At 34.8% G+C, this 22,227-nt stretch overlaps 2 protein-coding genes and 1 long non-coding RNA gene across 3 annotated transcripts in view; 2 read left to right on the top strand and 1 right to left on the bottom strand.

Annotated features, from left to right (window-relative positions):
* Positions 1 to 1,121, top strand: part of LOC101981328 — an 8,009-nt gene extending 6,888 nt beyond the window's left edge. Inside the window, exon 3 of the long non-coding RNA XR_258712.2 lies at positions 721 to 1,121. This is a non-coding gene — a long non-coding RNA (uncharacterized LOC101981328). The remainder of the gene's footprint in view (positions 1 to 720) is intronic.
* Positions 1,122 to 1,490: 369 nt separating this feature from the next.
* LOC101981035 (olfactory receptor 4P4-like) lies at positions 1,491 to 2,417 on the top strand. The gene has a single exon (XM_005363251.1). The coding sequence runs from the start codon at positions 1,491 to 1,493 to the stop codon at positions 2,415 to 2,417; it is 927 nt and encodes a 308-aa protein (XP_005363308.1).
* Positions 2,418 to 14,775: 12,358 nt separating this feature from the next.
* Positions 14,776 to 15,705, bottom strand: LOC101980750 (olfactory receptor 4C46-like). Its single transcript, XM_005363250.1, has one exon. The coding sequence runs from the start codon at positions 15,703 to 15,705 to the stop codon at positions 14,776 to 14,778; it is 930 nt and encodes a 309-aa protein (XP_005363307.1).
* Positions 15,706 to 22,227: the final 6,522 nt, after the last annotated feature.

Below are 22,227 nucleotides of genomic sequence, written 5' to 3' on the forward strand. Positions count from 1 at the left end.
TAGCATACTCTATTTTGTTTTGTTATTATTATGTATTAAATCTTTCCCATTTTCAAATTTTCATTAAATTGTAATAAATATTTTTTCCAGTGCTTAGTGAGGTACTTTTTCCCTTATCAATCATTAAATTTTGACTTAAAGTATGCTAAGTTATACATACATAATGCTGACAACTCAGAATAATATAACATTGTTGTTTAATATGTGCTTCCCTGATTTTAATTTTGTAACTGGAATTTTTCTCATGTGACACTTTCAGTGATTTTGGGGATAATTATACAAGAATATCTTAACTTGAGATCAGTGGGTAGAATTTGAATCAACCTTTAAAATGTTATTCACAATTCTCTTTCAGTGTCAAATGTACTTTTTGTGAAGTACTACAATGCAAAAGGAACTGATTTCTACCTATTCAAATTATTTGTAGCATAGTGATACGCCATTCAGGAATAAGGCTGATTAATTCATTTACTTTTATAAAGCTCTCTTGAATTCAGCATTTATGTGACACATCATAGAGCAGGTTACAACAGTTAAAAATATAAATAAGAAAACAATGAAAATATTCTATGGTATTTTTCTCTGAGAAATTTTAGGATTTGTCATTATGTACAAGCGTAATGTCTTGTAAAGTAAATCATGTAGTTTAACGTAGAAAGTCAAGTTGTTGAAAAATGTGCCATAAGGAGAGTTCTTTGGATATACTCTGTATTCCTGCAGGTGTTAACATCCAAGGTGATGCCTGAATATGAGAAATTAATGACAACAAGAGTCTCCTGAACAAATTTAAAACTAAACTGGAAAATGAGGTGACAACTACAAAATCATAGTCATTCTGGAACCTGGAAAAAATCTACCCTCTTCTCCAAAATTTTCCTAGCCATTCTTTACACCTTCATTACTAAATTTTTAAGATAAGTTTTAGTAGCACTCTTGAGATTGCTGTAAAGAGGTTCAATAATGTGACAGTGAGCCCATTGAAGTAGAGTGCTAGCAGACATTTTCAGAATTCAACAATTTTAATCATTATGATGTGCTGAGAATATCAATAACCTCATTTTCAAATAAAAACAGATAATTCTATGGCTGTCAACATATGCACCTATAATATAAACATTTATCAAACCAGTAGAGTGTACTTGCATCTTGATTTTGAACTTAGAGTATGTGTTTAATTTTTAAAATATTTACCTAGTTCTTCATAATAATTTTAAGATTTTTGAATTCCTCTAAGAACTACAATAAATTTATTATTTAGAGTATCAGTCTATGCATCTGTTCTCATGAATGAACTGTACTATACTTCAAAGTATTCTATTTATCTTTGTCATTGTTTTATCTAAATTAAGAAATTTACAATTGAATTATCTTAAACATTTAATGCATATACTTATTGGTTAAAATGACTTTGAAAATAAACAAAAGTTTTTGAAAGACCAAGTCTTAAGCCCAGCATTCTTGCCATATAAATAATCAAGCACGTATAAACTATGGGATATGTAAACCTCACAGAATTTATCTTACTGGGACTTTTCCATAATGAGGATGTCAAGGCCATGTGTTCTGTGTTGTTCTTGCTTTGCTATCTAGCAATTCTCTGTGGAAACCTGGTGGTTCTTCTCACTATCAGGGGCAGCCAACTTAGTGAGCATCCAATGTACTTTTTTCTCAGCTACCTTTCCCTCATGGATGTATGTTTCACTTCCACAGTAGCCCCTAAATTGATTATAGACTTATTGGTACAGTGTAATGCTATATCCTACAATGGCTGCATAGTCCAGATGTTTTCTGCCCACTTCTTTGGTGCCACTGAGATATTTATCTTGGTGGTTATGGCCTATGATCGCTATGTAGCCATTTGCAGGCCCCTTTACTATATGATCACCCTGAACAGACCAGTGTGCTACGTTCTTGTGATAGTCTCAGTTTTTGGTGCTTTTATGCACTCACTTATGCATGTACTGATTGTTATCAGACTTCCCTTCTGTGGTGCCAATGAGATAGACCACTACTTCTGTGACATATTCCCCCTGCTGAAACTGGCCTGCACTGACACAAGACTTCTTGTTATTATAGTCATTACCACCACAGGGCTGCTGTCTATTTTGACCTTTGTTGCTTTGGTCATTTCTTACATTATCATTTTGTCCACATTGAGGATGCGCTCATCCAGGGGCCGACGGAAAGCTCTTTCAACTTGTGGCTCACATATTACAGTTGTGTTCATGTTCTTCTTGCCGCTCATCTTTACCTATGTCCCAATGGGTGATCCCGTTGGGGATGACAAAGTGTTTGCTCTATTTTACACTGTGATTGCCCCTTTGTTCAACCCTCTTATCTACACACTGAGGAATACAGATATGAAGAATGCCATGAGGAAGGTGTGGTGCCAAGAAAAACTGTCTGAAGGAAAGTGAAATTTCTTCTGGTGGAGCCTTTTGCTCAGTTTTGCTCTATGTATAGAATTAATGTGAGCAAAACAAAAAAAAAATACCTAGATGGATAAAAGATGCAAGCCATGAAGAGAAAAAAAATCTATCCACAGAGACTGTAAGTATGGCTTAATTAATTACAAGTCTTTTCTATTTTGATTCAATAGAACTTACTTTGTCTTATTATGTAGAATAATTATATAATTTGGCAATTTTCACTCTACTTTGGGATACTGATATTTTGTCTGAGATAGCTGTCATAAAGAAGTTCTAATCACATTCTTTTTCATGCTCTTACTACAATTATCAAAATAAATGAAGGAAAAGAACCAAAACACTGTATTTGTCTTGTCACTTGGTATTATCCTCATATACCTCATGTTTCACAACCATGTTGCTGAAACGTTATGATGTTATTAGGAGACAGAATCTTAAAGAAAAGTTCTTGATACTCTGGCACTCACAATCTTTCCCCTCTCTTCTTCATTTCTGCCTGAGCCTTAGTTGTGGGAATATTTTGTAGATATATCCATTGAGACCAGGTTCCAAAGCTCTGAATTTTGATTGGTAGATGCTTTCTATAGTGGTATCTTTCTTTTTTTAAAGAGGAGTTTCCTTGATGAGGGGTGAGGATGACACTTGATGACTGTGGACATAAGGACAAATGATTATTATGCTTTTAAGGATTGTGCTGGTTTAGTTAATCATTGGTTGTAGATTTCTCTTCAACAACCATGACTTCATTAGCATTGAGAGGTAGCTAGCTGTTCATAGGCATGATTTCTGTCTAGTTGAATGAGTCTTCACTTCAATTAGAGAGCTTTTAGTTACTATCAATACATATGTGCCACTATTTCACCCTTAGTGCTATCATGCCATGCTGCTTGTCAACGTGGCTTATAAGTGTCATAGCTGAGTAAAGCTTTTTTGCCTCTCTCCTTTGGAAGTGGGATAGGTGATATTATCCACCAAAGAACATAGCAATTGGTTGTTCAGAGCCAAATGGTCAACTGTGAATACATAATAAGGTAACATTATATCAGCCACGTGATGGTGATACATGCCTTTACTCTCAGCACTCAGGAGGCAGAGGCAGACAGCTTTCTGTGAGTTTGAGCCCAGCCTGGTCTACAAGAGCTAGCTCCAGTTCAGGCTTCAAATCTACAGATAAACCATGTCTCAAAAAGCAAAAAAAAATAGTAAGATTATATAAATAGAACAGTTTATATTTAGTAATACATATTTATTGCTATATATGTGTACACATATAACTATAATTTATGTATAGCAATATGAATATATGTATAAGTGAGTGAATGTGTATGTGAAACAACAATCAATTTGAAGAAAACCAGGAAGGAGGATGTGAGAGTTTTGGAGGGGAAAAAGTAGATGGGACAAATGTAATTATAATATAATCTTACAAAACCCTGTTATTATACAATTAGACTCTTTAAACAATCATTTCTAAAATCATCCATTGAAGTGTAAGTATACTATTATTTTAATTATTATGTCCAATAATGTATTTAATACTTTGAGTCATAGTATATTATTTTAATGAGGACTTTCATATTAAGAATGATGGCATCTCATTTATTTATTGCTCATTGTTAAGTTGATGAATAGGAATTTCCAACATTTGACCCCTCTAATGAAACATGAATTTGAAGGACTATCAATGTGTATACCAGTCTGCCTTCATGAGAACAATTAAAGTAGATGGAAGATAACTGCCTACAAGATGAGCACAAGCATACAAAAATAACTATAGCTAGAGTTAAGACAAATTCCATCTTGTCTTTATCATCCTTTTCCTAACCCTGGAACAGAGAAAGTCACCTGCTAGTGTCTGTAGGTGAGAGAGGTAAGCACACTATTTTGTCCTGGAGAAGCAATATTTAACAGTATGAAATCCATGATGGGTAGCTTTACTCTGTGTATTAAACTAGCCCTGGAACTCAGAGCCTAATCATTAGACTAGAACTACTAACTCAACCTCTTTTATAGTTTGGATCGATAAGGTTTCTCAAAGGCTTATAAGTTACAGATTGATCCTCAACCATTGAGACTATTTGGGAGGTCAAAAGTGGAGGAAATAGAATATTCAAGTATGCTTGTGAAAAATATGCTGGGATTTACAACTCATTTCTTTCATTTTGATTCCTGGCTATTATGAAGTGAGCATCTTTGATATACTATGCATTTTATACCTGAATATTATGCCTCACCACAGCCTTAAATACTATGAGTCAAATGATCACAAACTGAAGCCTCTGAAACTAAGAACCCAAATAAAGTGTTCTTACTTATAATACATTAGTACATGTTATATAGCTATACATTTATATATTATGTAGTATATTATATTTTATATATGAAAAACTTTATAGAAATAGGTATAGATATAGATTTAGATAGATATAAATGATTTAGATAACAGAAACTTTACTAACTCAGCTTCCAAACACAGTAAAGCAAGAACGAGAGTTAAGCATAAGCAGTGCTTACGCTCATAGAGTGTGCTCTTAAAATTTCTCTGGTACCAAAAAATGCTTCCACCATATTTGATCTAACCTTGCCTTATTGTACTAGTCTTTAGTCTCATTCAACAGCCAGGATTGACCACCAGTCCTAGTAACCACTGCATTTACAATTGAACTTGCCTAATTTCTAGAGCTACTTATTTTAGGATAGAATGTATAGACTGAGCTTGTCAGCCCTCTGTAGTGCCAGAGAATATATCAAAAATGGGAGGCTGTGTGAGCTTTTTCTCTCTAGTTGGAAATAGTCACAAATTAGTCAAGATCTTTTTTTCTTTAGTGTTGGCATCATGTCCCATTGAGTGTTAATGGATTTCTACTTGGTCATTGCTCATTTTAAATTAATTGTTGATATATATCCTTATGAACATTAACATAACCTTCTCAATCTGTGTAAGCTTTCAGGGCTGACCACTAGGTAACTAATTCCCCTTCCATGGGGAAGTTTATCTCTCCCCTTCTCAGCATTTTTTAGTTTCCTGTAGCTCTTTCTGTGGAATTCAGGCTTCGTGAACTTTCAGGACTTCCCTGTCCAAGTTAGCATATGTATCCTGTCTATTATTGTTGTAGCTCATGGTTAGTCAGTCATGATGCTGAGGCTTCATTGGGGGTAGATTCTGACATTACTAGGAGACATGATAGTATAGCAAACTCCATGATCTTGTGGCACTTACAATCTTTCTGACCAGGGTTGCAACCTGATGATTGATCCCTGAACCTTAGTTTCAGGAGATTTATTGTATAAAACTCATATTAGGGAATAAAATGTCTTTCAGAAGCCTTTATTAGAGCCTCATTAAAATAAGTCTCCTAGATTCCTTTATACAGTTCAGAAGGGATAATAGTATGTTTAAGCCCAGCTTCCAGTTCTACCAAGCAATCTCTCTCTCCCTCTCCTTCTTTCCCTCTCCCTCTCCCTCCCCCCCTCTCTCCCTCCCCTTGTGGTGTGTGTGTATTTCTGTATGTGTGTGTCCCCATGATTTCCAAATGTATCAGTCACAGCCTCAAGGGTATACTTCTTTCTTCTGCCAATAACCAGTATCATACTGAGATGCAGTGTAGCTATCTATCATCCCAGTCCCACAAGCTGACCACAGTGAGTACAGATGCAAATTGGGTGGTGCCTTCCTGAATGACAGTGATCAAGGCTACTCAGAGCAGGGCTTCTTGCACTGTTACCATTTTCAACAGTATTTTTTTTTCTAAATGGTCATGCCTTTTGATGGATACATTGTGTCATGAATCATCTACTAGTGGATCAGAGAGTATAATTTCATCTTTCTAAAAGCACCCTGTGATTCGTCATTTCAATTTTTTTAAAAAAAATTTTTATCTTGTACCTGTATCAACCCAGCTTTCTTTTTCAATGCCCTAAGTTTTGTTCCTTTCATTTTTAATGAAGTACTTTTATTAATTTTATTTTTTGTGTATGTATTGGTGTGTATATAGATAAGTGAACATTAGTGCAAGTCACCACAGAGTTCATAAGAGGATGTCAAGTCCCCTGGAGATAGAGTAAAACACAGTGAACCACCTGTTGTGAAAGTTGAAACTGAGCTCAACTTCTTTGCAATAGCAGTATGCACTTTTAACTACTGAGCCACCTTTCTGGAACCCTAGTAATCCCATTTTCAAAGTATAATTTATATTTACCTTAAGTTGATGCTATGGATTACAACATTCTGTATCTTACATTACAAATATATAACTTACGTTATCAGTATTTTAAAATGCATTCACACTAATTGGTAAGAGGTTTAATATTTAGTCTATTAATCCATGCATACATTCTACTCTATAGTAAAGCCATCTGAGTGACACTCAAGACTACATATTAGATGTGATTTACTATAACTCTTATAATTCAAGACAAATATTGAAGCTATCCTATCCAATGAGAAAAAACAACTTAAAACCATGAAAAGTATTTTAATGAAATTATATAACCATTTTTCACCAATATAATTTTTACAGGTCTTCCTAAGGCAAGATTTCTTTTTCAGAGAGAAGGATTTACTGGTCTCTAATTATTCTTGAAGTATGTTTGTGAACATCAGGGTAAAATGTAATGTTAATCTGAAAGTAAAAAATGCAAGATTTTGGAGAACATAGGGAAGAGAGTTTATGCTCTCAAATAAGAATTTCTGTCTACAGCACATATATTATCATTACAGAACAAAAATTTAATTTATAGCAAATATTGTAAACATTACTAAAAACAGTCAGTCATTACATAGCAAGTAACTTATTTCCTTGATTTTTTAAAAAATAAATTTTTATTTGATTTTCTAACTCAGGTTTGTAAAAAAAAGACACTTAATAATTTGCTGTATTGTGAATATAAAATGTCTCACACAGGCTTTTGTTTTTGAAAAGTTATTCTATAGGATTCCATAGAAAGAACATTGCCCCTAAGACAGATGGAAATTATTCTATAAGATGACATCCCCTCTCCCAACAAAGTTTGTCCTCAAGGTTAGGAATATCAATTAGGGATTGAATATAATTATTATAGCGTTGGGGGTTGCAGTCAAAATTATGTAGGCTCAGGAATTTCTTTTGAAAAAAAAATCAGGAAGAGGATAATAGAGTAAACTCACACTAATCTACCTATTATAGATTATACATATTATAGTGAGAAATAGAGTGAATACTTGTGAGCTTTTATTTATAGACAATTTACATTGCTATAGATTCTTGTATATTTTACAAATTCAAATTATATTTGTTATATTGAATATGTACCTATTTCTGTTTACAATAGTTGTAGACTTATGCAGTTACTTTGTCATATTTTGTGCATGCAAGTTTCTACCACTGTTTAAGACATTTTATATTGATATAATTTTAGGACATATTTATCATATTGCACTATACATTTCTACCTCTGACCAAAATACTTATACATTGTTTATGTTTTGAGGTCATTGTCCTCATTTGTTTAACGATTGTCTAATATTATAATGTGAAACCTTAGTCCTTAAGCTATATAGGTATAAAGAGCAATAGGTCAATAGTCATCCATGTTTATCATACTTATAGTTAGACTAATTGGGTTCTCTAGATATATAAAGAATGTATTCCACATAGATAGGTAATCTTCAACCTCTGCAAAGAATGTAGAATATGGTATTTAAGTAACTTAGGGTTCTTTTGACTTGAGACACAATTGCTCCTGATGAATGTCTATATTCATTGTCATTGGTAGAAAGTGTCAGGTTGATCTCCATGAGTTCAAGGCCGACCTGATCCACAAAGCAAGCTCCAGGATATCTAGGACTGTTACACGGAGAAACTCTCTCTTAAAAAAAAAAAAGAAAGAAAAAGAAAAGAGAGGTTTCCTGTGCTTTTTATAAATGGTAAGATAGAGAGGAGGCAGGAGTCTTAAATGGACTCAGTAGGCAAATTTTCTTGCCCCCAGAACCCAAAGTCCTGAATTCAGACCCCTAATGGCAGCTTTTGCCTCTGTGCAGAATGCACTTATATCATGGAGCTTTGCACAAAGTTTTCTTAGCCTGGAAGACAAAGCAAAGTTTTAGGACATATTCTGCAGACCATCTGCCAAAATGATATGTGACACTGGGGGTATAAACTCTAAGCTTCACTGGTTATCAAAAGATTTTTGCAATTACAATAAATAGTAGGTTTGTTACAAGGAAATGCTGTTGGCCCAAGAGACAGAACCTCTGTGGAACAAAAGAAAAAGACTTGGCAATGCAGACATTCAAGGCCATCACAATATATTGCTACATTTTGAAAGAAAGGTACAGAATTTTGATTTTGTTCAGTTTCATTTTTCTTTTGTTTTGTTGTAACCATTTCTTCTCACAATCCTGTTCCAACTTTTTGTAATAAAAGGTTTATTCTGTGCATTACATTTCATTGAAGAATACTAAAGGTGGGCTAAATAATTTTTTTGTGTGTCAAGATGACAGTAAACTGTGATTAGAAATAAATTGCTTTACTCTGAGTGAGAAAGATCCCTGTAATCTCTTGTTTAAATTATTGTTTCCTATCACCTACCAGGTGGCTCACAGTCACTTCAGTTCCAATGCCTTCTTCATAGGCACTGTGGATATGTGATGCACAGGCATATATGAAGATAAACCACCCAGACACATAAAATAAAAGCAAACAAATTATTATTCTCAATTTTTAACGATTAATGTGCATCTCAAATTAGTCTGTCTAACTATAACTGCATACCATCTGAAAGAACTCTAGCTAGCCTGAGCATGGTGAACATTATACATGGCTATGTGTTGAAGTGTAAAATTAGGATAGAGATAAAGAAGACAAATAGGTGCATGCATGATGAACAGGTGAGTAGAAGATGATAGATAAATAATTTATTCTCTGAAGTTTTTAAAATATATGACATATTACTATATGACCTAGAGTCATAGTGATGTGCAATAGATCTAAAGTCATTGTGTCTAACAATGTCCTCTTACCTACACATAAACACCACTCCCTGAGCTTTAAAATCCATGACTTAACCATTTCTCTGTTTCCTTCAGTCTTATGTTTCAAGTATAACTGAGATCACATGGTGTCTATCTTATGTCAAGCTTATTTCAGTCAACACAATGTCCCCATCTTTGTTCTCATAAGAAAAATCTCAGTTATACTAAAATCTAAGACAGATTCACAGCAGAGTGATAGTTTCTAAAACACTGAGATGTAGCAGACAGGTGTTGGTCAGGTCAAACATAGACCTGAGTAACAACTTGAGATTTATTATACAAATATTACCTATAGATAACAATAGTAGCATACTGCATTTCAAAATATTCAGAGCACATTTTAAATATATTTACTTCAAAATACATAAGGTGATAAATCAGTTAACCATTTTAGTTTAATCATATCTATCTATCCATCCTCTTGCTTTTTATGTATGTATATTTCTATATAAACATTCATCATCTTTTTCTTCCATCCATCCTAATATCACCTAACTCAAAACTATATGTAATTTTAAATTTTATAAATGAAAGAACTTTATTAGAATATTACAAATGAAGACAGAAACTTTCATATACATTTTACTCTATTTCACATGTTGATAAAGGTAGGAGCTTAACTCACTTATTGCTGGGAGCCGATTTGAATAGCTACCATTACAAGATGGCATTTGGCCCCAACCTCGCTTGATAGATAACTCCATATTAGGGTTGCAGTTCTTCCACTGGAAAACAGGGTGAGTTGTTGTGATCTAGCTGCCCACACTTCCCCTGACAGGCAGGGGAACATCCTGGTCTGTAACTGACAGGGATGTTCCCCTGCTTTCTTTCCTGCCGGTGGGTCTCCAGAAAAGCAGTTAAAGTATCAAAGTATCAAAAGTTGCTAGGCAGGCCGGGCGGTGGTGGCGCACGCCTTTAATCCCAGCACTCGGGAGGCAGAGGCAGGCGGATCTCTGTGAGTTTGAGACCAGCCTGGTCTACAGAGCTAGTTCCAGGACAGGCTCCAAAGCCACAGAGAAACCCTGTCTCGAAAAAAAAAAAAAAAGTTGCTAGGCAGACTCCCTATAAAAGCAGTTATAGTTCAGGGCTCCGGGCCCCTTGCTTTCTGCTCTCCCTACAACCAAGAGGCTCCAATAAAGCGTGATTTGAGAAGAATCCTCGTCTGGTGGCTGTTCCTTCCTGCTGGTCAGAAAGTTCGCCGCAACTTATCTGTAAATTGAAATAAGAATTCAGAGCATTTACAGCAGATATGCATTTCAATGACTTCCAGTAGATTCTCCCTAGAATTTTAGAAAGTTACCTACCTTGGTCCAGATTCATTTTGTGTGTTACAAAATCTGTTTTCACACAGGATTTTGATAGCATGACTTTTTCCTTTGCATTCCCAGGAGTATTTTACATTAATAATGCTAAGTACAGGAGTCTAGGGGAAGTCATTTTGTAATAAGTCCCCATCCTCTCAATTAAGAAATATAAGACCGATAAATTGAATTTTTTTATCTTCTCACAACCACTTCCCATTCGAACACAGAGCTCTTCTTTTTCTCTTAAATATTACACCTGCTATTTCATTTGTTTCTGTTTTTCTGCCTGAGTTGTGTTATTCCCAAAACACCAGTAACCATTAAAGATGACCCCGAAGATTAAATCCTCAAGCAAAAGCAAAGAGCCTTTATTCAAGCTTGAGCTTGGAGATCCTCCATGTGTCTGATGCAGCGAGTGCTGAGCTTGGGCAGGGTAGGGTTTTCATCATAGTAGAGGTTGGGGGTGAAGGGATTTCCAGTGTTCAAGACACTGTCTGGCTGATATTTGTGAGGGTGTCCTAACAAAAGGGGAATAGGTGTGTACTGGACTCAGGGTTGCCTAGTGATCTTATCTAATCTTATTTAATGGTTGAAATGCTCGGACTATCAGGTACTTTCTTTTAGATACTATCCAGGCCCTGAGTGGTGTCAGTTTATAGCTTTTCCTGAACCTGGTGTTTCCTGCCAGCAAACTGAAAATCAAGACTACTCTCTTGACTGTTTTTGTCAAGTCTATCACAGCAGTAGGGGTGACCAAGCTGTTCTGGGCCTCATAAGTCACAAAGCAGCTACTTTTAACATTACTTCCTTGCTTAATAAGTGATCTCGCTGTGAATACAGGTGTTTAGGTGTGGTTAATGCCTTATCCAGAAATTCCCACTATGTGTGGGGTCTCCTTCACTCAAAAAAGCTGAAAACTTACAGCATCTTGCACCTGCAGGCATATCAGCAGGTTGAAGAGTGTCCTTTTCTGGTTGCTCAGTGTTTTAAACCTCTTCTTGGCAGAAGTGGTTTCTGTTTCTTCCAGACAGCAGGACTTCTTACAGTACTTGCAGCTTGCCTTATCTAACAGTGATTCTCAGTAAGTTTCTGTTGTTTACTCTTGATATAGAGGACCTAGTGACTTAGGTCAGATTAGTAACTTCTTGAAGCTATCTTTTGTTGTTTACTTTCTGTCTTAAGGTGCTTTTCTGTGGGATGGACTATCTCTGAAAAAATTTCTTATACAAGATAAAGTGTTCAATATCATCAGTTTCTGAAGAATGAAAATGACAATTTGCAAGGAGATGCTATTTTAACCCCATTACAAATGCTTCTATCAAGAATACTAAAGATTACAAAGGATGGTAAAGATATAGAAAAAGTTCAACTACTGAAACAGTAAGGGAATGTATTTTAATGTAGCCATTATGAAGTACTGTTTCGAGATTTAAACACACAAACACACAAATACCCATGAGCCAGCAATTACACTGAGTACATATACACATGACAGAATACAGTATGTCTAAAGAAATATTAATATCGCTGATTACTGTATCTTTACTAGCAATAGACAAGGTATGTAACCAACTGAAGTTGCCATCAAAAGCTAATTTTACAAAGAATATAATAGTGTGTGTAAAATACATTATCATTTACAATGAGAACAAAGATGGGGACATTGTGTTGACTGAAATAAGCTTGACATAAGATAGACACCATGTGATCTCAGTTATACTTGAAACATAAGACTGTAGGAAACAGAGAAATGGTTAAGTCATGGATTTTAAAGGTCAGGAAGTGGTGTTTATATGTAGGTAAGGGGACAATGTTAGACACAAAGAGTGACTTTAGGTCTATTGTAGAGCACTGTGACTCTAGGTCATATAGTAACATGTCACAGAAGCTTTTAGGACTAATTACAGTGTCAGGTAAAATAAGAACTGCTGCCAATGGAAACATGACATTCTGAGTCCTAAATCTATGAATCTAATTGCCAAGTTGGTAAGACATAGCTCAAAAAACTTGCCACTAAACTCTAAGTGTACAATGCTATGTTTTCTGTAAATAAATATAAATTATAAAATTAGAAATATATATGGATATTGGCTTTCTTTTACAACACAATTTCCAACAATTTTGAGGTGGTCCTAAATAAGTTTCTTTCATTTTGTTAGAAGTAGTTTTTAAAGCATTGTTGATTATAATTTCATAATTTTGTCAACTCTGAAAATACATGAAGATGCTATGTGCTGTACAAAATATTTAACCAAAATTTAATATTTATGTTAAAGTTGACAAGTATATCTTATGCAGTGGGCTTATCAGGATAGTTTATTTTTGTTTTGTTTTTTTGTTTTTTGTTTTTTGTTTTTTTTTTTTTTTTGGTTTTTCGAGACAGGGTTTCTCTGTAGCTTTGGAGCCTGTTCTGGAACTAGCTCTGTAGACCAGGCTGGTCTCGAACTCACAGAGATTCTCCTGCCTCTGCCTCCCGAATGCTGGGATTAAAGGCGTGCGCCACCATCGCCCGGCTCAGGAGGATAGTTTAATAAAGCCCTGAGTTTGACAAAGTTAGGTTTTACAAATCTTACTTTCTTAAAATAATACTAACAAGATTAAAATATCTTTAAAAATTGATGATTTTTAAGGTTCAATACTATTTCATTAAATTATTATATCACATTTTCTGCATGCAACCATATGGCAATGGGTATATAATTCTCTATCATATATTGCTTATTTTGGGTAATGTTTTATGGCATTAAGAACATTCATTAGCTTGGGAGTCTGATTTCCAGGATTTATAATAAAAACTCAGGAGTGTACTTTTCTGGATCAAGGTATGATCTCTGTGACTCCCATATGCAGTGGGGAGGAGATTGGTCCTGCCTCAACTTGTTATACCAAGCTTTGTTGACAACCATGCAAGGCCTTACCCTTTCTGAGAACTAGATGGGGAATAAAAGGGAGGTGGGGAAGGGAACAACAGGAGATGAGGGAGGAAAAACTGTGGTTGATATGTAAAATAATAAAAATATTAATAAAAAACAGATTCCCATTTCAGGTTTAAAGAATTCTCAAATAGAAACAAGAAACTTCTTATACAGAGATTATAAAGAGCCAAGCCCCAAGTTTTGGCTTATATTCTTGAATGAGTTTAAAATAATATAATGGAAAAGACGAGTATTTGTAATGGTTAATAAACATGTCCTCATATGCAACAAAACTGTCTTTCAATTGCACCTTGTAGTCTCAGGTCAGAAGGATTTATTCTGCTTTGTCTGAGAAATTGATCATGGCCTTCTGTGAGAGCATGTTATTGCAAGGTAGCATTAATTCTCCTTTGGGATTACTTCAACGACCCACATTCACTTTTATGTCTAGGTTTACATGTATCTCAAAATGAGATCTGTGAGCTGATATACTACATCAAAATGCCTGCATGATTAGACTAATTTATCCAGAGACTATGAATTTGATAAAAAACTGTATTTTTTTTGTGAATGCCCTGACTAGTTCTCTAATCATTCTCTTCAGTCAAATCTTACTGTGGGAAAAGTCATTGAATTGGAAAATATCTACGCTAATTTACTAATGAAATTATGGGATGGCAAAGGATCACTGGTCAGGACATAACTTCCAAAAGCGTTGTTTGCACAGTTACATAATGAACAACATTAAAAGTAGAAGCCAGAATTTTCAGACATGAAAAACTCTATAAACTTAGCTTGTCAGATTAGAGCTTTCCTAGAAGAGTGTCAATATAGTCTGTTGGAAATTGACATAAGGGCAGATGAACAGTGTGTGTGTGTTGCTTAGGTTATATGTCTGTTGTAACAAATACAGAACCTGAGTTAGCCTCTTTGCATCTGGGGCACTCATTTCTGCTCCCCCAGTATAACACACCACGTTTGACAATTATGTATGTAATTATTTATTGTTTATGTAATTACAATTTATGTAATTGTGTAAGTCTTCCAAATTGAGATCATCCAAACTATCCACGTCATTTTGTCTCCAGTTCATCTGAAGTTGCATGATTGTTGGTTTATTTGTTTTCTGGCTGAGTTTTTCTACTAAACAATCTCTTAATGGCATTTTTCATCTGATTATTTCTCAAGGTGTAAATTAATGGGTTTAGCATGGGAGTTATCACAGTATAAAAAATAGCAACTGCTTTATCAATGGGTAATGTAGCTGCAGGTCTCATGTACACAAATATGCAAGGTACAAAAAATAAAATCACCACTATAATGTGAGAAACACAGGTAGAGAGGGCTTTGCGTCTTCCTTCTGCACTGTGGGTCCTTAGGGAGCACAGGATGACCATGTAGGATATGAGCAGAAGGAGGAAGTTTAACAGACAGATGAAGCCACTGTTGGCAGCAACAAAGAGACCTAGAATGTGTGTATCAATACAGGCTAAATCAAGCAAAGGGTTCAGATCACACATAAAGTGATCTATGACATTAGGGCCACAGAAAGGAAGCCCAACAATGAAAAGAATTTGTATACCTCCATGAAGAAAGCCTCCAGCCCATGACACTCCCACAAGTAAATTACAGAGTCGTCGGTTCATGATGGCTGCATAGTGCAGAGGTTTGCAGATGGCTACATAGCGGTCATAGGCCATGACAGTAAGCAAGATGACCTCAGCACCTCCAATGAAGTGTTCCCCAAAGACTTGGGTCATACATCCATTGAACTGAATGGACTTCCTTTCACGGAGTGAATCAACAATCAACTTAGGAGTATTGACAGATGAGTAGCAGGCATCAATGAAGGAGAGATAGGCCAGAAAATAGTACATAGGGGAATCCAACAGTTGACTATTTGTAATGGTGACCAGAATGAGCAAATTTCCTACCACAGAGAAGATATAGATTACCAAAAATACAGAAAAAACAATTTTCTGCATGTGTGGGTTCTGCGTGAGTCCCAGGAGAACAAACTCAGTTACATTGTTCCTGTATTCCATCTAGTTCATGAGACAGGTAATCATATTTCCTGGGGGAAAATTAACACATCCTCATGTTTATTTAATTTCTATATTGTAATAATAGTGATTAAATTCTGTTAATCAATAAAATGCAACCAGATTTTTTGTAAAAAATTCAGAAAAAATTCTAGATACTAATGACTACTTAAGACTATAAGTTTTCTCCTTAGTGAAAATAACTGAAAGTATGTATATGTGCAATGTATATAAATATACTAGAAAATCTTAAGTGTGCTGAATATTTGGAATGACTCATAATATAAGAGGAGTTCTAAATATATTGCCAGAGGCAGCTAAATTCACAAAGCATAGTAGGGTATATAGTTGTTGAGTGGAGTGTCGTGTCCACTAAAGTGAAAATATTTACAGCTTATTTATAGGAAATGGACAGTAAGAGAAGTGAAATGATGATTTGAGTAGAAATGCATTAGTGAACTTGAGTAAGAAAAAAACATGAACACTAACATCATAAACTGAGCTTTGGCCTTGACTGAAACACACTGGCACTCCCTAGTTAGTAGCTGCTAGGGAAGCTAATAGCATTAGATGTTGGAGAAGAAGTTCTAGAAACAGAATAGTAATGGGACCATTTTAAAATTACTTGTGAAAATCCAAATATTTTGAGCCATGTCCAAATTCCATGTTATATGTATTTGCAACAACAATATAAAGCAATAAATCAGAAAAGAAACTTATGCAAAAATTTAGGGTAGATAGTGCTGAGGGTACAGAGAAAATACGGGTTATTGTGAAAGAATCTTTAATGCTTAAGCCTACATGATAATTCTGAAATAGTCCATAACAAGACCGTATTCCTGCCATGGCTACTATGTGCCTTGCACCCAGGACTGCTTTTAGCACTTTAAATAGCTAGTATTGTTGTTATTCTTTATCAATTAAGAGAAAAGTACTGTTCTCTAGGTATAAAAACAAAAACATTAAATGAGATTACAAAACACTGGCTGTTAGCTAATGATTATTTTTTAAACACTTGTTGGTTCAGTTCTTCATATACACCAAAGAGACTGTTGGAATATATTTTCTACAAATTATCATGTTTTCTTCTTTGAAATATTATAACAAAGAAATTATGTTTCCTTCCTCATATAAACAGATAAAATGGCAATGTTAATTATACTACTTTGTTTCTTTCTTCTATTTTTATCTTCCAGTTTTAAAGTATTAAATGCTTCAAATCATTCAACTATATAACCATATTATTATGTTAAACAAATGTTGGTCTATAAACTACTTCAAATATGGCATAATGACTTACTAGTATATAATTTCAGAAACAATTTCCTTTGATGAACATACATAGGCTAGGTCATAGGGTGAGGCATAATGGTTTGACACTTCATTCAATAAGACAATGAGTGTTTCTGTATTCTTGGAAGGATTCTTTCATCTTAGCACATCTTTTGGTCACTCGTCTTATATATCACTATATAGGATAGGTTGCAAAACTCTTGGGAACACTGGGAAAACATGCTATAAACAGTGATCTAGTACTTCAATTCAAGAATTATAGGAAAAATTTGAGAATTCTAGTTCTTCTAGTCACCTTGGGTTTATTTTCTGGCAATTCACACACCTCCTTTTTCTTCAGTCTATAAAATTATAATAATAATAATGGTATAACATTATATGCTATGAAAATTTAATACAATATGGAAGTTTGAATGAGGCATTTAGTAACAACTACAAGGTTACAATTTATTTCTTAAAGTATAAATACAGTTACTAGATAAATATAATTGATAGCATGGGCACCAATATCAAGAAACATTTAACTTTCCAACAACTTAGGAGGAATCCTTTTAATAGACTTGAAATATCTATAAAACATAACCCCCAAATTAATTATCTGTTCCTGTACTTGGAATCATAAGCATATATTTATTCACTTAATATTTATATTTAGGATTTTCAGTGTGTGGTCAAGCCAAACTGATTAGCCTTAGTTGTTAAAAGAGGTGTCTCAAGGTAAAACAGTGATAGATCTAATGAGATATAGTACACCTATTCATCTATGGGTCTCACATTGTATGATATTAAGTAAATGATACTTACCAAATATTGTGAAAAGTTAGGGTGAGGGTGAAGTACTCTGTCTTTATCTGACAAACCGAACTAACTCCTGTATACAAAAAGTCACAGTATCAACTAATCATCAGCAGTCCTTAAAGATATTCCATCACCAGCTCCAGTATGGGCTTTGAGTGTTCAGAAGAGACCGGGATGGTGGACTTTCAGTGTGCAATCTTGGCATCTTTGCAGACATCCAAGCATGTATTAAATAGTGTCTCCATAGAAAAATTCTTCCTCTTTCTTAAATGTAAAGATATTTCCCTGACAACATGGGGTTTCAATCTATAATGAATTCTTTTAGTACACTATGTAGAGATGGTCTTTAATCTCTGATAGTGGTCCTTCATTATAAAAGGCAGGGGCTGGCAAGATCGCAGAAAAGCTTCTATAGAACCTACTCGACCCATGGTGAATCTTTCTGTGGATATGTGATGTGCAATGATACTGCATTTGTATCCTGAATTACAAGGGTATTTAAGGAAGTTTCTGTGAATGCCAACAATCTTGTTACTGTGCTTTCTCTCCCAGGAATTAATTATATCTTTGATGGAAAAGCTATTTCTTAGAATACAGTATTTTGGAAAATATGTATGACTTACCCAGTCTTCAATAGAAAACAGAATTCCCCAAGAATGGAAAGACAGCATTTAGTAGATTCCTTTTCTTATATAACACTTGTTAACAATACTGAATGCCATATAAGCTACAGTGTCCTCATTCTAGTTTTAACAGTAGAATACAGCTTCTTCTATGATAAATGGGACATTGGGTATACTTGGAATTTTACCAATGTGATATTCTTTCTGAAAATTTGTTTAATATCTAAACCAATGAAGGCATACAATTGCCAGCCTTTAGAAATACAACTACAAAAACTTTTTCTTCTACTTTTCTGGGTGCTTTTGATCTTTGCAGAATCTCTACAAATCTCCATATTATACTCATCTCCATGTTATACTTACCAGCAGGGCTAATTTGTGGAGTCCTGTCTCAAACAAAACAAACAGTGGGTTTCAAACTTATCTCTTTGTATTATTGGTGATTCAACATTTAATCATCCATTAAAATGATTAGCTCTAAATTGTTGTAATTATCATTTCTAATCCATCATCTCACGTAGTTTATGTTGACCTTGTAGTCAATATGAATCAGAGAATTAGCTGAACTGCTTGCTGATCTGCCTACCTCTGCTTCCCAAGTGTAGGATGCCTTTTTCTGCTTTTTCTCAGTAATCCAATTAGGTCTTTGACAATTTAATACATCTATATTAAACATGCTAGTTACTCTTATGTCTTGGTTGTGAGCCTAGTTGTTAATGATGCTTAAGCAGATTTCCAGTTTCATTATCACTACTCTCACTGACACCTCTCTTTATATTTTCCCTAACCCACGTCAAACCAAATCTTTCTACTTGATGAGGGATGTCTTCCTGTATATGTGATGCACTTATTAGTTAATGACTAATGCAGCTTTGTTATATGGAAGGGCAGAATATATCTAGGCTGGAAGACAAAGATAGAGAAAGTAGGCAACATCAAAGAGACAACATGTAGCTGTCAAAGGAGACAGAAACCCCAAACCTTACCTCATAAGCCATGTCCTTGTGGCAATATACTGATGAATAGAACTGGATTAATTTAAGATATAATAGCTAGCTCATAATATGCCATTCACTAAGAATGTTGTAATTAATATAGTTTCCATGTTATTATTTGGAATGGGTGGCTGGGAACTGAATGAGCAGTCTCTGTGTACAAATGGCACCAGCATGGGCCAACAACATCCATACAAACCCTAAGAAGCTTGAGAAAGCATTCTATATATAATAAAACAGTTAAGTATGACTTATTTGTAGCCACATTTTTTCAGATAGGATCCTATAAGAGAAGGTTTCCTGATTCCGCATTAGCAGCAAAACCTGCACATCCCCTTTGAGAGACAGCATCCTAGTTCATACTGGTGCAGTTACAGAACACTTAAATGGGGTTTGTGAAGAGTATGTTACAGATTGATTAATGACAACATGATCCACTGCATCCCTGGAACTTGGTCAATGAGTATGGCTTGCAGAGGTGGTGAACATGCCTCTACCATGTTGGACTGGGTGGATCAAACAGGCAGAGCCCAGGAGTTGGTTCTAGCCATGCATGGTTAGCAAAGAAAAAAGTGCTCCTGGTTAGAAAATGATTACATAGCCATGCATGGTTAGCAAAGAAAAAAGTGCTCCTGGTTAGAAAATGATTACATATATATGTAATAAAGACAGATTCAGACAAAAATAAACCTCAGAGTAGTTCAAAGTCTGTTTAAAAAATATACATAGGTTTGAGAAAAAGAGGAAAAATAATATAAAGAGTTATTTTTAAAAGTAAATAGAGTTGAAAATAGAACAAAATTATTAATGAGACAATACATAGAGTAAAGAAGTAAAGATACTAAACATTGAAAGGTGATAGAAAAAATCCACATAAGGATGGAAAACACACAGAGAGTCTGGATTATGTATACTAGTATATTGTCTTTGATTTTGACTGTGGATGAAGTAGCAACAGAGAGACATTTTATTGTATGGACTACTAAGATAATCCAACTATATATTTTAAAGGTATCTGTCCTAGACCTTCTGCAGACACTAAGAGACCATGGATGCCCACCCAGACTACTATACTCAGCAAAAGTTTCAATTGCCATAGACAGAGAAAACAAGATATTTCTTTCTCCCATGAAAGAAATACATTTAAGCAATTTACCTATCCATAAATTCAGCCTTACATAAAGTACTAGATGGAAAACCCCCAAGGAGGTTAGCTGCACCAACAAAACCCAGGCAATAGATAATCATACACAAGCAAAACCCAAAGGCAGAAAACACATACACACACTACCACTGCCACCACAAAAGCCAAAATATATCAGGAATTAACAATCACTGGTCATTAATATCTCTTCATATCAATGGATGTAATTTATCTATAAAAAGTCATAGGCTAAACAAAATGGCTACCAAAACAGGATCTATTTTTCTGCTGCATAGAAGAAACACATCTCAACCTCAATGGCACACATTAACTCAGAGTACAGTATTGGCAACAAGATTTTCGAATCAAATGGACATAAGAAGCAAGCTGATATAATTATCCTAATATCTAACTTAATATACTTCAAACTAAAGTTAATGAATTCTTAATTATACATTACATTTTTTAAATGAGCTACACAATCACAATACCTTAAGAGTATAAATATACATGCAACAAGATTGACTTTAAATTTGTATCAATAAACCAAGATCCATACCAATTCAATTTATTCATATCTATAGCATATCACCCTTTTAATCTAAACAAATAATTATAAACAATATTTGGTAATATGGGTGTAGTTCTGTTCATACTGCTTCCTGCTGTTTGGGGCATTGTTAATCAGGTTTTTAATGGTGTTTCCTGTGTGCTAGGTTCATCTCAGTCAGCAGTTGGTTGAAGTAATTTTTGGCAAGGTAATTTTTTGGGGGGGTGTTCTTGGTAATCATTCAGGAGGTTGTGCTCTATCAAATATTTGTCTGGAAGGATACCACAGATTCTCATCCTCTGTGGAAACAAAAGAGAAACCTTTTATTTCAAAGCAACATATCCTTAAACCCAAATTTGGAAGTCATGATACCTTTATAATATACAAGCTGGTTTAGCTTAATAGCCCATACAATAAAATGTCTCTTTGTACTTAGCTCCTTCACAGTTAAAAAATTCCAAAGAAATCACAATAATATACATAATCCAGACCCTCTGTTAATTTTTCCTCTTTATGTGGCTTATTCTTTATTTATTCCTTTTAATCCGTGACTATTTGTACTCTGTCTCTTTAAAGATTTTACTCTTTTTAAGCATTAACTTTATTTTATGACTCTCTATACTCCTTTTCTTCTCTCTTCCAAGACTACATCAATTTATCCAACAGTATGACTCATCTGAATTTGTCTTTATTGCATATCTCTAAATATTTACTGTCCAGGAATGCTTTTTAAAATGGTAAGTGCTTCTTAAAATTTAAGCTGTGTCATTACTTGATCAAATACAGTAAATCAATGCTTGCTCTACCTAGCCCAGCATGGGAGAGCCACTTGTGTCTCTGAGTTACAGGTGCACTGCCCTACTTCCTGGCACTTAGCTGGTCCTCTTTGCCACCAAACAAGCTATAGTACTTTTTTTTTATTTTCGTTATTATTTTTTATTGAGAAAAAGAAAAAAAAAGTTTCCCCCTCCTCCTCCTCTCACTCCCCTCCCCCTCCCTCTCCAGTCCAAAGAGCAGTCAGAGTTCCCTGCCCTGCAGAAAGTCCAAGGTCCTCCCCCCTCCGTCCATGTCTAGGAAGGTGAACATCCAAACTGGCTAGGCTCCCACAAAGCCAGCACGTGC

The sequence above is a fragment of the Microtus ochrogaster genome, linkage group LG9, assembly GCF_000317375.1.
Source record: "Microtus ochrogaster isolate Prairie Vole_2 linkage group LG9, MicOch1.0, whole genome shotgun sequence".
In the NCBI taxonomy this organism is placed as follows: domain Eukaryota; kingdom Metazoa; phylum Chordata; class Mammalia; order Rodentia; family Cricetidae; genus Microtus; species Microtus ochrogaster.

Coding starts and splice junctions, on each gene's coding strand:
- LOC101980750 (XM_005363250.1), bottom strand. CDS start 15,705: ATGGAATACAGGAACAATGTAACTGAGTTTGTTCTCCTGGGACTCACG.
- LOC101981035 (XM_005363251.1), top strand. CDS start 1,491: ATGGGATATGTAAACCTCACAGAATTTATCTTACTGGGACTTTTCCAT.